The 18105-nt window shown below is 42.5% G+C and overlaps 1 protein-coding gene across 1 annotated transcript in view; it reads left to right on the forward strand.

Moving 5' to 3' along the window:
• Positions 1 to 235: 235 nt before the first annotated feature.
• The window catches only part of CNGA1 (cyclic nucleotide gated channel subunit alpha 1), a gene marked incomplete at both ends in the record, with an annotated part of 29375 nt that continues 11505 nt past the window's right edge, over positions 236 to 18105 (forward strand). The window contains 6 exons of the mRNA XM_082243369.1: positions 236 to 339; positions 4757 to 4873; positions 6181 to 6243; positions 7947 to 7982; positions 9136 to 9333; positions 17543 to 17650. Of these exons, the coding sequence (XP_082099495.1) occupies positions 236 to 339; positions 4757 to 4873; positions 6181 to 6243; positions 7947 to 7982; positions 9136 to 9333; positions 17543 to 17650 (626 nt within the window). The remainder of the gene's footprint in view (positions 340 to 4756; positions 4874 to 6180; positions 6244 to 7946; positions 7983 to 9135; positions 9334 to 17542; positions 17651 to 18105) is intronic.

Here is an 18105-nt window from a genome sequence, read left to right on the forward strand (position 1 = left end):
ATTTCTGACTATATTAAAATATATGCATATACACTGCAAACTATTTCATGTTTCCCTTTTGTCTTCTTTTCTTAACTCAACGCCTCACCCTTTTTTACTAACGTTTCTTTTTTTTGCCAAGCTAATATTGAATTACTTTAACCAAAAATTGCCCTTTCTGGCTCTTTTTTTGTATTTATTAGATTATTTATTATTCTAAGTACTATTTTTTTTATTTATTAGAAAGAAAATTACAATGGCCAAGGTAATTAATACTCAGCATACTTACGGCCCAGTACCAAAAGTATCAATACAAGATACAGATGAAGAGATTATACGTATGGAAAATGGTGAATGCAGGTACAGTCCATATGAAATTTATTTCTACATATTGAATTCTTAAAAGTTAGGAAGTGCTTAATAACAAATCATTTTTTTTGTATGCCAGGCTTTTCTCAAGCAATGAGATGGTGGGATGTTGTGCACAGTACTGTCTGAGTACTAATATGACAATGACAAAAGTAAATAGTAGCCCAATACATTTGAAATCAGCAGGAGATGCAAATGTGGAACAAAACATTGTTTAGTATTCATTTTGGCTAATCAGAAAACGGAAACCTAATAAAAATGTAAGATTGTAAGATTTGAATTGTAGGAAGTAAAAACGAATGGTCTTGTAGTCCTCAATGGACTACGATTGTGGTAATTAGTACACTTACAGTCTGTTGACACTTCCTTTAGCTTTCTAACTGAAAGTCCGTACAGAGGATTGGGCAGAAAGCTGGAAGAAGAGTGTGCTGGAGCTTGGCATTGCACCTGATTGCTTTGCATACTCCTGTGGAAAAAAAATAATAAATGCACTTTTTTTTTGGGGGGGGGGGAGGGGACGGGAATATGTGCATTTATTTTTCTTCTTTTAGGTCAACTTAGTCTTTAAAGTCTACCTCCCTGTTTATTGTTCCTTTAAATAGTTCCTTTGGGCTAAGCTGGCCAAAAGAAACAATTTACTGCCCTAACAGGTGCGCTTGCTGGATGCGCTGTATTAACTGCATGCAGCCTCAGCTACATACAGTATACAGCAATGCGTTCTGGCAGTCAGACAGAGACTTCCTTCCCACTCCTGGAACAAAGTACTGTCCTGCTGAACTCTGCTCAGCCATTCATGGGAAGCTTTCTATTCTATGAATGACTGCAAAGTTACCTCTGATTGGCTGAGGCAAAGATTGTGACCTCATCAGCCTACTTTTTCGCCTCTATTAGTGGAAGCTTTATATTTATTCATAGAATACAAAGCTCCTTGTGAACAGCTGAGCAGCATTCTGCCAGACTCTATTTTGTTCTGAAAGTGGAACGATAAGTTTCTATCCCACTGCTGGAACACAGTGTTATATATATTGTATATATGAAGCTACCTACAGTTAATATAGTAAACCTAGCAAGTGCACTTGTTAGTGCAGTACATAGTTTGTTTGGGCCAGCTTGGCCCAAATAAACTTTTTAAAGGCACACAATGGGGTCGGTTCACGCCAGAACATAGTGCAGGAAAGGCGCATTCAGTGCATGTTTCTGGCACCTCTTTCAAAATGCACTGCCTTTGCAATCTGCTGCAGGCCCCGATACATTGTTAACACCCCAAATTCAGACTGCAAATGAAGTGCGTTTGTGGGCACCAGATAGCATTGCCCTGCAGTACAGTGAGATTTGGTGCAAAGCATTTTTCAAAAGTAGGACATGCATTCGTTTTTGTGCTATCCAGTGAAATTTCAGCCTATTCAAATGAATGAGCTGAAAATCAGATAGCAGGGAATCCCACAGGAATGTGTACTGTGTTCCTGTGGGATTCTGGTGTGAATCAGCTCTAAAAAGGGGAGTTAAGCTTTAGGTTAAAGCTGCATACATTTATCAGATCAGTCATTTCATTACCAAAGTATCTGCCTCTAAACGCATGCACACATAGGGGGAGATTTACTAAAACTGGAGCATGCAAAATCAGCCCTACATAGAAACCAATCAGCTTCCAGGTTTTATTGTTAAAGCTTAATTAAGCAAGTTGAAGCTGATTGGCTACCATGCACAGCTGTACCAGTTTTGAACATACCAGTTTTGGTAAATTTCCCCCATAGACTTTTAGAGGAGTTTAGAGGCAGGAGACTTTAGAGACAGGAAAACCCACTGCCAGTGCATCCAGGGGCAACTGCGTTTTGGCAGAAAATATGCTTGACGCCTGGTAATGCGTGTAAATGCGTTAATGCTAGGCGCATTTAGTGATTGACCGTTGATTGATTTCAATGGCCAAAACAAATTATTTGTCAGACCAATTAAATAAATAACACCCAAGCAATTAATGAGTCTAAAGCCTAGTTCACATGGTCCGAGTGTCAGGCGACATCGGCCGGCTTCTGGCGGTGAGGGGGGGCTGGGCCCCTTCCACAGTTCTGTTCTCTGTAGAGAGAGATCTGTTGGTGCACACAATGTGGATTTACAGTATCTCACAAAAGTGAGTACACCCCTTACATTTTTGTAAATATTTTATTATATCTTTCATGTGACAACACTGAAGAAACGACGCTTTGCTACAATGTAAAGTAGTGCATGTAGAGCTTGTATAACAGTGTAAATTTGCTGTCCCCTCAAAATAACTCAACACACAGCCATTAATGTCTAAACCGCTGGCAACAAAATTGAGTACACCCCTAAGTGAAAATGTTCAAATTGGGCCCAATTAGCCATTTTCCCTCCCCGCTGTCATGTGACTCATTCGTTTTTACAAGGTCTCAGGTGTGAATGGGCAGCACGTGTGTTAAATTTGGTGTTATCACTCTCACTCTCTCATACTGGTCACTGGAAGTTCAACATGGCACCTCATGGCAAAGAACTCTCTGAGGATCTGAAAAAAAGATCCAGAGGTCGTCTTTGGGAAATAGAAAAAGCTTGGTCGGAGTAGCCCTATTTGGCACCTGAAACTAGAAGTTTATAATCTAACCCTTTACTTAGCTTAGTTCCACTTGTTTTGAACTCATCTTTATTTGTGTTGATCTTGGGGAGGTCGGGAGGTGGGGACGATCCATGACTGGGTGACATTGTTCCCCTAGGGGTTCTGAGTCGGGGTGGTTCAACGCCTCTCATCTTCTCTATGAATCAATGCAAACTGTATTGACATTTATATGCATAATGTATATGCACTTGTACAAAGTTTATATTGATTCTTGAACACTGTACCATCTACTTTTGGATAATATTCTACCTTGTTGTAGTCATTTTCTTTACTTATTTCACATTCTGTTAATGTGTTTTTTTTTTGTTTCTCATCTATATTTGAATCTTAATAAAAACTATTGATTGGAAATAGACGTATGAGTGCTGCTATCATTGCTGCAGAGGTTGAAGGGGTGGGGGGTCAGCCTGTCAGTGCTCAGACCATACACCGCACCCTGCATCAATTTGGTCTGCATGGCTGTCGTCCCAGAAGGAAGCCTCTTCTAAAGATGATGCACAAGAAAGCCCGCAAATAGTTTGCTGAGGACAAGCAATTTAAGGACATTGATTAATGGAACCATGTCCTGTGGTCTGATGAGACCAAGATAAAGTTATTTGGTTCAGAGGATGTCAAGCCTGTGTGGCGGCAACCAGGTGAGGAGTACAAAGACAGGTGTGTCTTGCCTACAGTCAAGCATGGTGGTGGTGGGAGTGTCATGGTCTGGGGCTGCATGAGTGCTGCCAGCACTGGGGAGCTACAGTTCATTGAGGGAACCATGAATGCCAACATGTACTGTGACATACTGAAGCAGAGCATGATCCCCTCTCTTCGGAGACTGGGCCACAGGGCAGTATTTCAACATGATAATGACCCCAAACACACCTCCAAGATGACTACTGCCTTGCTAAAGAAACTGAGAGTAAAGGTGATGGACTGGCCAAGCATGTTTCCAGACCTAAACCCTATTGAGCATCCTCAAACAGAAGGTGGATGAGGGCAAGGTCTCTAACATCCACCAGCTCGGTGATGTCGTCATGGAAGAGTGGAAGAGGACTCCAGTTGCAACCTGTGAAGCTCTGGTGAACTCCATGCCCAAGAGGGTTAAGGCAATGCTGGAAAATAATAGAGGCCATATAAAAAATGTACACTTTGGGCCCAATTTGGAGATATTTACTTAGGGGTGTACTCACTTTTTGTTGCCAGCAGTTTAGACATTAATGGCTGTGTGTTGAGTTATTTTGAGGGGACAGCAAATTTACACTGTTATACAAGCTGTACACTCACTACTTTACATTGTAGCAAAGTGTAATTTCTTCAGTGTTGTCACATGAAAAGATATAATAAAATATTTACAAAAATGTGAGGGGGTGTACTCACTTTTTGAGATATTGTATATCCTTAGTGGCAACTGAGGAATATATTTCAGTAAGAGTTTTTGTGCCTGAAATTCAGCTTTAACAGAGGGCAATAAAAGCTTGACATAGCTTTAACCCTTCCCTGCTCTATCCAATTTTTTTGGTTGGAGTTGGCCTTTAATGTCAGCAATGGTTATGTATAAACACCAGTGAAAGAAAAAAAACCTTGTTTGGGTGTTCTGGTGACCTAATGATATTAAGCTCTAATGAGTGCTCCTTGCTGCTCCAGCATGGCTGAAATTAGCACAGATCAGATTTGGTCCACTGTTATCTAAATTCATTTATTCAAACCCTGCCTCACATGAAGGAAAACAGTCAAACATTGCTTGAGCACAAAATAATTGATGCAACATTGATTTCTATTATTTGTCTGGTTTAAATACAGATTAGTAAATAATCAAGAAGTGGACAACGATGGCTTACATTCAGAAGGACATACAAAATGCTACAGTATATATTCAACCAAGAACCGAGTACATGCAGTGACTGCAGCACTACACAGGTATGTGTAATTAGGACTTTATTACAAATTCTTACTTTATTGTCCTTTACACATTATTGTCTAGCTGGCACCCAAACACATTGCTAAGTGGAAGTATCTATATATATTATCATCACACGATCAATCAGTATTGTACTTGAAAAAACTGCAACCCCACCATTAAAAACATTTTAAAAACTACCCAAAATAAATGCCTATAGCAGGAGATGTCTATAAACTCTGTGCAGAATTCTGAAAAACGAATGAGCCAATGACATAATGTTGTGACAGTTTTAGAAAGGCATAGTAGCTGCAGACTGTAATTGAAAAGCAATTTTAATAACATTCTATTACAAAATGGTTTGTGTAATAATTCGATATGTTTCATTTAAGTGTAATGATTGACATGAAAGCACAGATGGTTTTGTTCCTTCATTATTATCCAGAAGCAAGAGCCATGTTTACATCTTTAGGTAGATGAAGGTATGAGAAAAAGAACAGCCAATTACTAGACAAGCAAAAAATAATAAGATAATGGGGTACTTTGACGCAGTGGTGGGCTTGAGCACTATATGGCCATATGGTGGGACCAAATCCCCATTTTTATTTATGGATTGTCTTCAAATTTGGTAATAATTTCTTTTGCATGTGTGCGCTATTCTTTTTTAAATTACTAGACAAGGCCAGTGTCAGGGAAAACAAACTGGGCAAATGCCCATGGTCCCAAAGTTTTCAATCTTCAATGCGTAAAATGAATGCATAAAACATAAAAGGTTGTAAAGCTGAACAAGTCTGATGTGCAATTGAACATCACATGGGCTATTAATGATACATGGAACAGATTTCTTTATTAACTTATGCATACAAAGGCATATTATTGATGTTCACCTATCAGTTAGAGTAATGTCCCCCACACCCGGACAACCCATTGGTCCCCTCCGGTTCCTCAGACAGGACCACCAGATATGATACATACACCGCCCTCTGCTCTTTCGCAGGTAGCCACATAAGGAGGTCCAGGGGGAGGGTTGGGCTAGCCTGCGCCTCAAAATGGACCCAATTGGGCTTATATTTCCCATCAAAAATCTGGTATAACTGGACCTGATGGTCCCAAATTTTTGATGAGGCTCCAGTAGTCAAACTCTATGTAAATGTATTTCTGTTTGGGTGGCAGTGGGGGGGACTGACAGTACCCTCTGATAGAATGCACCAACTTAATGTTGAACCAAAGGGGTCACAGCATGTGTACTAAATGAGAGAGAGAGAGAAGAAGGTACGGCATATACTAACAGTAAGTACGTTAATCCCAAATACTGTATTTTCCATAGGGAGCAGCATCTTCCTGGTACTACTGCAGCCTGCAATTCCAACAACAACAACAACAAAGATGAGTGAGTATCCTGATGTGCTTTTTGAAAGGTGACAATGAATGTAGGAATTTTAACAATCTCAGGCTGTCCATACAAAGGCCAAATCTTCACAGAATTCAAAAGAAATTGAAGGTGCAATGAATCGATTGACAAGTGTAATATTCTACGTAAAATGGTCATTGGTGACCAACAGAAAAGGGACAATCAGCTGAGCCTATATTCCAACTTGTGCAATAATTTATGTAGACAATTAGTACATAAATTGTTTATAGGAGAGAGCAGTTACAATCCAAAATGATCCAAATTATTAGAAAACAATATTCCTTACAATTATTCATTTTTATTTTGGTATATTGTTTTGGTCGTGTGGCTGCATTGCCCTACCTACTAATTCGTATTTGGTAAAGTCCAAATAAAGGTAGTGAAAGCATATGTCAGGGAAAATATACTGTCTTTGCAGTATATGAACGTTACTCCATAGTTAATACCTTTAAAGACCCTTCAAGTTCAGAAAAATACCCCTTGATGTGTCAGAAATACATTCAGCCCAGGAGGCCTGTTGTAGGCTGACATCATGCAGGCATTTTGTGGACTGAGTGGTGCTGGCCCTGCCCAGTTTTTGCTAAACTTCTTAAATCCTCCCACTTTTAGATCTTTTTAACATAGAGAATAAACATTCCGTAGTCCTGGAATAAGAACTAGGAGGGCTAACTACTCTCCTTGAGCTAACACGGAAAGGCTACACAGGACAGCTCTGTTCTTACTGAACAGACATAACATATTTTCTGTGATATATTTAACAGGCCAAAAGGGAATAAATTGTAGATGTTCAATTTTAGAGTTTACATACTCTGTATACTGTAAGTCATGATGACATGGCATATCGATAAAGAAGTGCATACTTAGGCTGGTCATACATGGATCGATTTGAATCGTTAATGGGTAGGCTAAATGTACCAAGTTGACCGATCAATCAACTTGGGTACAACCAGCCTTCTGGATTATCTTACGATTATTGCTAGCTGCTGCTATATCCGCTAGCGATAATAATTATCTTCTCCCGGCAGAAACGGCTTTCCCCACCTGGCCCTGCCCCCCCCCCCCCCCTCGCCGGAAGCTGACAATAGCTTAGCAGATTCCCGTCAGTATTGATGGGGGAATTGTATGATTTTTTTTTCTGCAACCCATGGTTGCAGGAAAGATTTGCAGTGTGTAAGTCCTGCCTTACAGGTCCATTCAATTGGTGACTGCATCCCACTGAAGACTGGTGAGGGATGTATGCTTGTCCAGAACATGGATGGGAGGGGAACCCATGTTCCAAAATGGACATTACCCCTACAAATAGGCTACCGGTAACCTGCAGAGTAAATTCTGACCAGACTCCTCACTCAACTACCTAGAAAAACTCTTATTTTTTAATTTTAAAATTGCTGCTGTATGTGTAGTACATGCATATTTTGGTAAATGATAAACCAGAAATGTCCCTTACTAATTCCTTCACTTTCTCTAGAGTATATCACTATGAACTTTGAGCATAAAAGCACTTAAAAAACACATATTTCTAGAAAGCTTGCAAAAATGTGTAATTTCTGTATGATTGTGAGTATTGCAATCATACTTTTGCTTATGTGCTTATAATGTTTAAAATATTGTAGCATGCACAGTATGAGATTCCACTGTTACATTAAAGACAGAGAATTCTTACAAATCTTAATATTTTTCAGAGAGGAAAAAAAAAAAAAGAAAAAAGAAAAAAAGAGGTATGTATAAAAATATTTTGATGTCTCTAAGTTGTCATCAGAAAAGATAGTTGTCACAGAAATGATCAACTTTTGGCATACAAACGTATAACAATATTATATCTGTATACATGTGATTTTAGAGTCAGAATGTTTACGAAAGTCCATTTTTTTATATTATAGCGTGTGTATAACCATACAATTTGAACCTGTAAAAATGTGGACACTTGAAGTGCTTTTACTTCCTATGTACATTTTCTGCATATCTTTTTAGCCAGTCTTAGGTTTTGCTACCTGCCACTAGCTATAAAGCCAGGGGGTAACATTGATTTTCTGTGCTCCTGTGTCATCTAACCTTCCTAAGCCTTCTCCATCACTATGGCCATCTCCACCATAGTGAAGTCCTCCTGTGATCTCCACTTATATAATCCTGCCTTACGAAAACAATACTCAATGCATTAGACTACAGTCTGATTGTCACGCAATTCTTGTATTCAGTGGATTATAGAAAAACAATAAAAAGACAGATATTAGGTATTTAAACATCAGTGAATCTTTTACTTTGAAAGAACAGTCCCTTGCATTTTGTGTTCAAAGACATTGGGGTCAATTCACTAATAGTTAAATAACGGCCAAAAAATGCGGTAAAAAAACGCTTGCGGTAAATCAGTTTTGAAAGTGCAATTCACTAAGAATGTTGTGTTGAATCCCGAATGCGGTATTTGTTCGATTTAGTAGTAATTACGAGTGCTTTGGCCATCCAGGACTCTCCCTCCTGATTAGCTGAGTCGCAGCAGCGGCGACATTGGCTCCCGCTGCTGTAAAACCCAGTTTTGGACTTTTACTGTTCCTTTTTTGGACATTCATTAACAGATTGTTCATTGCTATTTATCCAATTTCTAACGCAATTTCACTGTTATCACTATTTACACTTTGATTTATTATTATTATTATTATGTCAATTTAGCGCGGCTCTTCTTTTGCATTTATTCTTTGGTGTTTCCCACTATAGCTGCAGCTTTTCACATTTAATTTGTTATTATTTTGGTTTATTCAATTTTTCACGTTTGTGCCTAGCGCGGTTATTTTTACACACTATGTATAAACTTATGTTACTCCAGGTGGAAAGACAAAGGCTGACATCCTACTTTCTTTCCTTTAATTCCTGTAACAGTAAATCTGAGCCCAAAAAGGAAAAAAAAAAGGACAAAGAAAAGAAGAAAGACAAAGAAAAGGGTGCAAAAGACAAAAAGGAAAAAGAAAATAAAGATATTGGAAAAGAAAAGGATAAAAAAGAACCTGAGAAGGAGAAAGAAAAGACTAATAAAGACAAAGATAAAGAAAAGGAAAAAGACAAAGACAAAAAAGACCAGTAAGTTCTTATTAATTTAGAAAATGCTAACATACATAACCTCCTCATCATCATAATAGAGATTTTAAAGACAATCTATTATTTTTTTTTTTTTTTATATATAACAGTTTAGTCCCCTACGGAACAAAGCATGTGCAGTGTTTTGTCCAATGGTGCTTTCCATTAAGAGCTAAGCCTCGTACACACGCAACCATTATCGGCCGACCTATCATCCGACTTTTGTCCAGAGTTGTGTTTTGTTGGTTGGAATGTGCCTAGACTGCACACGAATTTTCTCGGCCAACAAAAATCTACTTCCGAAGTGATGTCATGTGCTGGTTTACTTTCCGTGTGTTTTTTCTTCTCTGAGCATGCCCAGTCTTGCTCCTCAGATTTTTGTCTGCCGAAATCTGTACTGACTGACTGAGAATCGGCCGTTGTGTTGACGGCCAACAAAAATTTTATAGCCTGCACACCAGATTTTATTTGGCCGAAAAGTCAGAGTCGGTTGTCGAAAGCATCATACTAACAAGCCGAAAATCGGCCGATTGGACGTTGGCCGAAAATTCCCGGCCAATAATCGATGCGTGTGTACGAGGCATTAGTTATGAGGGCTGACCTGCTCCCCTTATACCATGAATGATCTGAAATCCGCTTTGAAGAAGATGGCTGCAGCTTGTCCTGGTTGTGAGCACTTTTCCAAGACAAGAAACAGCAAAAGAATTGCAGGGGCTGATACATTCTCCCCTTCCTCTGCATTGAGGTTGCTTCTCTTGGGTATGTTCTCACAGCCTAGACAAGTTGCATCTATGAATCAGCTACTGTGGCGACTCTAGGAACAATACTGTATATAGGGGGGCACACATAAGATACCACAGTCAAAGCTCATAATTTTCACCACTAAATCATACCACTGAAAAACGAAATGAGTATATGTAAATACGGTTATAAAATATGAGAGTAATGCAGTATGCAATGATACCTTTTTATTGTACTAACTAAACACCTAAAAGACAAGCTTTCGAGAGTTTTCCTTTTTTCCTCATGTATTGCTTCAGAACTGAGAAAGAGGAAAACTCTTAAAAGCTTTTCTTCATAGTTTATTAGACTTTCAGTTTACGTAGTAATAAAGCCTAGTGGTGCTGCCAGTTAATGCAGTTATAGCCCCTAGTATTGGTGCCAGTTTATGCAGTAATAAAGCCTAGTATTTATGCTATTTTTACGCAGTAATAACCCCTAGTATTGGCGCCAGTTTACACAGTAATAACCACAACTATTAATGCCAGTTTTTTAGTAATAACACCTATTAATGGTGCCAGTTTATGCAGTAATAGCCCCTAGTATTGGCGCCAGTTTATGCAGTAGTAAAGCCTAGTATTGCTACCAGTTTACACGGTAATAGCCCCTAGTATTGGTGCCAGTTTACGAAGTACTAACCCCTAGTATTGGTGCCAGTTTACGAAGTACTAACCCCTAGTATTGGTGCCAGTTTTCGCAGTAATAAAGCCTAGTATTGATGCCATGCTCTCAGTGCAGAGAAGGTAGGGAAGAATAGTGAGACCTGCCAACCACAGTGATAAAAGCCGCAACAGTGGCAGCAGTCCAAACAAACACTTTTATCAACTTCATGGGGGATCTTTATGATTTCCCTGCGGGTCTACTGATGCGCTACAGTAAATCGCACCTCTCCATCCGGGACTCCTTACCTCTGCCACACACTGTGGCAAAACTAATGGAGAAAACTGCTACAGCACACCTCTCCATCCGGGACTCATGCCCCTACAGCAGGGGTGCTCTCCTTTTTAGGAGTGAGGGCCACTTTAGCGACTTGGTATCCAGTTGCGGGCCACAATGAATGGAACGGGTAGATGACAGGTCTGTGTCCACTCAGCGTATGCAGAGCAGACACGACCCTCCGATCCGATCAGCCCAGACAGAAGGGGACGGATCCCCTTCTGCTTTTTAAAGTGGATCGGATTGGAGAAAGGCAGGTGTAAACGAACACATATGCCGCTCTATAGAGGTGAATAGAGTGTCCGACTGGGTCCACCTGAAAAACAGAGGCGGACCTGATCGGGCTGATGGTGTGAAAGGGGCCTAAGGCTACTTTCACACAGATGCACTGCGGTTTACTTGCCCCTCAAATTACCTCAATCTTCACTTCTTCCTCAGGATTCCTGAAGGGAATACTGGCTGTTGCTGTCCCCCAGGCGGGTATGGCTTGTGCCTGCTGCTGGCTGTCCTCCAAGGCTGGTACTGCTGGTGGGTACTGCTGGCTGGTACTGCTAACTGGTACTGCTGGCAGGTACTGTTGGCGGGTACTGTTGGTAGGTATTGCTGGCTGGTTCCCGACCCACCATCCCCGAGCATCAGTGTGACAGTAAGCATGCGGCTGTAGTAGAGAGCAGAGTCACTGCTTCCTGTATCGCTCCTGTGACTGTCACACGCAGAGTGCATTTGATAGCATTCTGCCAGTGACAGGAGCCGGCACTATACAGGAAGCATCGACTCCGCTTCCTCTAGTGCTGGCTCTATTCTTCACAGTGATGTTTGGGGACGGAGGGTCAGGAGCCCGCAATCTGGGCTCACCGACCCACCATCCCAGACAGGCCCGGACTGGGACAAAAAATAGGCCCGGGCATTTTGGACTGAGCAGCCCAGGAGGGGGGCGTGACGGGGGCGTGGCTGGGGCAGGGCGTTCATCGGGATGGTTGATGACAGGATTTATTGTTCCAGGATGTGTGGATTGGATTACGGTACCTTTTTTTAGTTTAATCTGACAGACTGGGTCCAATTTAGATCAGAGCTGCCATATGATGCTGTTTATTTTTGTCTTACTTTAAATCCTGTTTTGATCACTGAGTCCTAAAAATATTATGAAGCAGCACAAGATGAGGGTTACTCTAATCAAGGGGTAGACAACCTTTTTGGGCACAGTGTGCCGAAAAATGTTTTCAAAGAAATTGGGAGTGCCAGATACATAAAAAACAGCTTCATATAAAGTAACTGCTGTAAACCGCTTGAATAATAGTAAGAAATCAAGTGAGCTTTGCACCTTCACCCCTCAGATCACCCCAATTCCTGCACCTTCACCCCTCAGATCACCCCAATTCCTGCACCATCACACCTCAGATCACCCCAATTCCTGCACCTTCACACCTCAGATCACCCCAATTCCTGCACTATCACACCTCAGATCACCCCAATTCCTGCACTATCACACCTCAGATCACCCCAATTCCTGCACCTTGACAGCTCAGATCACCCCAATTCCTGCACTATCACACCTCAGATCACCCCAATTCCTGCACCTTCACACCTCAGATCACCCCAATTCCTGCACCTTCGCACCTCAGATCACCCCAATTCCTGCACCTTCACACCTCAGATCACCCCAATTCCTGCACCTTCACACCTCAGATCACCCCAATTCCTGCACCTTCACACCTCAGATCACCCCAATTGCTGCACTTTCTCACCTCAGATCACCCCAATTCCTGCACTGTTACACTTCAGATCAGTCACTGCTAGAAAACATGTGCCATGCGGCATGCCAGTTTGCTTGTTACATGTGATGTGACAGCCAGGTGCACATTTCCAAGTTGAAAATGTGCACCTGGCTGTCACATCACATGTAACAAGCAAACTGGCATGGCACATGTTTTCTAGCACTAGTGACAGAGTGTAGCTGTTTTCTGTTTTTTACGCCTGCCTGCTGCTAAGCCAGAAGTGAGCAATGCTCTGCCGGAGGCCAGAACCACAAATCCCAGCAGTGTTGTGTTTGTTTTTGTGCCCTTTCCTTACATGACCCATGTTCTAGCAGTAAGGGCTCTTTCACACGGGCGATCCGATCAGATCCAGTTCCTGTCAGTTTTTTAGGCGGATCTGATCGGATCCTCCATGCAGCTCTATGGGGCAGTGGATGTCAGCGGAGACACCTCCGCTGACACCCGCTGCCATCCGTATCCGATCCTGTCCGTTAAATCTGGACGGATGGAAACCCTATTTTTCCATCCGTTCAGTAATCGGATCGGATGGGATCTGATGAGAGCGGACAGGCGGTCCGCTCTCATCTGATCCCCCATAGAGGGCAGCGGGGGCTGAGACACCTCCCTCTCCGCTCTGCAAGCGGAGACGGAGCTGTCATCCGCCGGCTCAGCGGGGATCGCGGATCCTACGCAGGCGGACCGTGTGAAAGAGCCCTAAGTGTGTAGCTGTTTTGAAAACAGCTACACACTCACTATCACTGCTGCTAGAAAACATGTGCCATGCGGCATGCCAGTTTGCTTGTTACATGTGATGTGACAGCCAGGTGCACATTTTCAACTTGAAAATGTGCACCTGGCTGTCACATCACATGTATCAAGCAAACTGGCATGGCACATGTTTTCTAGCAGCAGTGACAGTGTGTAGCTGTTTTCTGTTTTTTACGCCTGCGGCCTGCCTGCTGCTAAGCCAGAAGTGAACAATGCTCTGCCGGAGGCAAGAACCACAAATCCCAGCAGTGTTGTGTTTGTTTTTGTGCCCTTTCCTTACATGGCACATGTTTTCTAGCAGCAGTGAGACTCCGTTCACACTGGGGCGACGCTACTTGCCGGGGCGACCTCACAGGTCACGGTGCGCAGCTCACACCGCGACCTCGGAGCGGCCGACACAGACTTCATATCATTGAAGTCAATGCAGGTCGCTCCAGGTCGCCCCAAAGAAGCTCCGGACCCTTTTTCTAAGTCGGAGCGACTTGTGTCGCTCCTATTAGAACGGGTCCGCAGCTTCTCTATGGCAGGCGACCTACGGCGACCAGGTCGCCTGACAGGTCGCCCCAGTGTGAACCGGCTCTGACAGTGTGTGTGTAGCTGTTTTCAAAACAACTACACACTCACTGCTAGAACATGTGTCATGTAAGGAAAGGGCACAAAAACAAACACAACACTGCTGGGATTTGTGGTTCTGGCCTCCGGCAGAGCATTGCTCACTTCTGGCTTAGCAGCAGGCAGGCGTAAAAAACAGATAACAGTCAGCTACACACTGTCACTGCTAGAAAACATGTGCCATCATGCCAGTTTGCTTGTTACATGTGATGTGACAGCCAGGTGCACATTTTCAAGTTGAAAATGTGCACCTGGCTGTCACATCACATGTAACAAGCAAACTGGCATGATGGCACATGTTTTCTAGCAGTGACAGTTCCAGACCAGTCTGACCAGAACACTGCTCTGCCAATGGAGGCCAGCTCAGAACCACAAATCCCAGCTGTTGTTGCTGTTTTTGTGCTGCCTGCGGCTGCCCTTTCCTTACCTTGTTGCAGCAGTCAGCCCTTGGCTCGTCGTCCTGTCTCTCACTCTGCTCAGCTGTCTGCGGTGCGGCGCCGGCGACTTCATTCCCGCTTCTTCCTGAATCAAGCAGGGGCCAGGGGGTGACGGTCCCCGGCCTCTAGCTCCACCCCTTCGCCTTCAGTCACCTGACGCCGGTCCACCCCTCCAGTCCAGAGCGCCTACATTGGATGCCGCTGCAATCCGACGTGACAGTGGCCGGCGGCCGCAGTGAGCGGCGCTGGGCTCAGCTCAGCATCAGCCGGCTGCCAGCTGAGCCCAGGCAGTGCTAGGACTCAGAGTGAGTGGCGGCCACTGGCGGGGAGTCAGGGACAGCGGCGGGCGGCCCTCAGTCTCCGCGGAATCGGCCGCGGAGAGGCCAGCAGCGGCCGGCATCGGGACACAGACAGTGACACTGTCTGACGGACTGAGAGCGGAGGCCCCGGCCCACCGGGCATCTGCCCGGTCTGCCCTATGGTCAGTCCGGCCCTGATCCCAGAGCAGGAGGTGGCCGGGATCCTGTTGGGGGGCACAGTATAATGTTGGTGGGGCCATGGCCCCCCCTAGTGACGCCACTGATCAGCTGTCTCCTTCAAAGCAGTTATGGGATCAGCTGGGGCAAAAATGGAGGGGAGTAGAGGGTATATAAAAGATATATATACAGTAACAAACAAAAAAAACATAAAATACAGTAAATGAGTGCAGCTTTAATGGACAGTGTGATCTTGTTTTGCCAGCCACATGCAGGTGCATCTACAAAAATTACAATATCATCAAAAAATGTATTTATTTCAGTAATTCAATTCAAAAAGTGAAGCTTGTATATTAAATATATTCATTACACACATAATGATATATTTCACGCATTTCTTTTTTTTAACTTTGATGATTATGGCTTACAGCTAGTTAAAACCCAAAATGCAGTATCTCAGAAAATTAGAATATTATGAAAAAGTTCAATATTGTAGACTCATTGTGTCACACTCTAATAAGCTAATTAACTCAAAATACCTTTAAAGGTTTCCTGAGCCTTAAATGGTTTCTCAGTCTTGTTCAATAGTTTACACAATCATGGGGAAGACTGCTGACTTGACACTCTCCACAAGTAGGGTAATTTACAAAAGGTCTTTGCTAAAGGAAGCTGGCTGTTCACAGAGTGCTGTATCCAAGAATACTCATGGAAAGTTGAGTGGAAGGAAAAAGTGTGGTAGAAAAAGGTGCACAAGCAACAGGGATAGCCGCAGCCTTGAGAGGATTATGAAGCAAAGGCTATTCAAGAATATGGGGGAGATTCACAAGGAGTGGACTAAGGCTGGTGTCAATGCTTCAAGAGCCACCACACACAAATGTATCCAGGACATGGGCTACAACTGTCACATTCTTTGTGTCAAGCCAGTCCTGAACCTGAGACAATGTCAGAAGCGCCTTACCTGGGCTAAGGAAAAAAAGGACTGGACTGTTGGCCAGTGGTCCAAAATCCTCTTTTCCTCTAAATTTTGCATTTCAATTGTAAATCAAGGTCCCAGAGTCCAGAGAAAGAGTGGAGAGGTACAGAAGTTGAATGAGGTCCATTGTGAAGTTTCCACAGTCAATGATGATTTGTGGAGCCACGTCATCTGCTGGTGTTGGTCTACTGTGTTTTATCAAGTCCAAAGTCAGTGCAACCCTCTATCAGGAAATTCTAGAGCACTTCATGCTCCTCTCTGATGACCAGCTTTATGGAGATGTTAATTTAATTTTCCAGCAGGACTTGGCACCTGCCCACACTGCCAAAAGTACCAATACCTGGTTTAATGATCAATGTATCACTGTGCTTGATACTGTGGTATCACTGTGCTTGTTTGGCCAGCAAACTCGTCTGACCTAAACCCCACAATTAAAAGAAAGAAATGCTTGAAATGTATCACTCTGTGTGGAATGAATCTATATAATATATTAGTTTCCCTTTTTTAATCAAATGACTGAAATAAACTTTTTGATGATGTTCTAGTTTTTTTTAGATGCACCTGTTTCTTTGTTTCCACAAATATTAATTTAAATACCATGTATAGGCTTTGCAGATTCAGGAAAAATGTAAAGCTGAACTCTGACCTTACTGTCAGTCTTGCCAAATTGCACAGGTTCCTGTTTCTTTACTGAAAAAGCTTCTCACATTATGGCTGGAGGAATCATCCAGCACTTTCTTCCCCACCATTATTGTTTCTGGCCCACTCCTTGCATTTATTGGATTTCAGTTCCATATTTATACATACATACATACATATATAGTTTACATATTAATTTGCCCCTTCCCCTACTCTCTATCCTGAAATATCCCCTGCAGTAGCCAGGGGAAAAGGAGAGAGGCTAGCAGCAAGTAGCACTGCGGTGTGGGGGGGGGGGGGGGGTACACGCAACAGGGGGGGGAGTAGGGGGAATCGGCACCTCACAGAGTAATTACCCAGGCACACCTGGCACACCCTTCTGCATGCCTATCGGCTTTCAGCATGCACATAAAGCCAACCTAGGAATGGTGACTCCTCCAAACTGACACCCATCAATTAATGCTTTCTGATATTTGCATAAAACCTAAAAAGCCAGCCCACTGTTTGCATGAGGGCTGGGGGCTGAAGGCTCTTTAGAACAGTACTGAAGATATGCTCTAAAGCATAGAGAAGCACAGAGATTATGCCTCTAAACGAGTCTAAGCTAAGGTATGTAATAAAAATAAAAAAAATTGTATTTAACAATTTAGCATGTAGATGAGGGGGGAGGGAACAGCTAGAGAAAGTATAAAATGAGCAGATTGAATGTCAGTTTTAGGGTTAATTACATTTTTAGTTTTAACAAAATATGCGCCACTTCCTGTTTGCTCACTTACGGTAAGATCAGAAGATATTTGGATGTTTAATAATTGTATCAATTCTCTCTTTTCTCTCCAGACCAAAGAAAGAAATCTATGTTATTGACCCATCAGGGAATGCTTATTACAATTGGCTATTTTGCATTACAATGCCAGTAATGTACAACTGGACCATGGTTATTGCAAGGTGACCTTCTAGTTTTCTATTCAATCTTTTCTACTCACTGCTAAGAAAATAGATTCCATGCTTTTTATCGGAAACCCTAAGTTTATCTGCAAAGCACATTTCCTGTTAAAATAATTTTCTCAAATGTCTTTGTATCAGTCAGCCTTTGTAAATAATCTGTACACTCTGCTATGTACCCTTAAAACACTGGGCAGATACATAAAAAATAGTACATCTTTAGGTTCACTATGCCGATTGGTGGCCCCTTACTACATACTTCCTACAGGGGCAGGACATATGGACATATAACCCACATAATTACTTTTGGTTATATCCTCAGATAAAATGATTTTCAAAAATCCTATAGCTGGACTACAAAGTAGGTTACAAAACCCTAGGGCACAATTTTCCTGGTCCTTGACCCTCATCTTAACATCTGAGCTACTTTTGAATGAAAGATGTGTAACCTGGGGTAG

This window comes from Pelophylax lessonae (assembly GCF_965119305.1).
Source record: "Pelophylax lessonae genome assembly, chromosome: 1".
Taxonomy (NCBI): domain Eukaryota; kingdom Metazoa; phylum Chordata; class Amphibia; order Anura; family Ranidae; genus Pelophylax; species Pelophylax lessonae.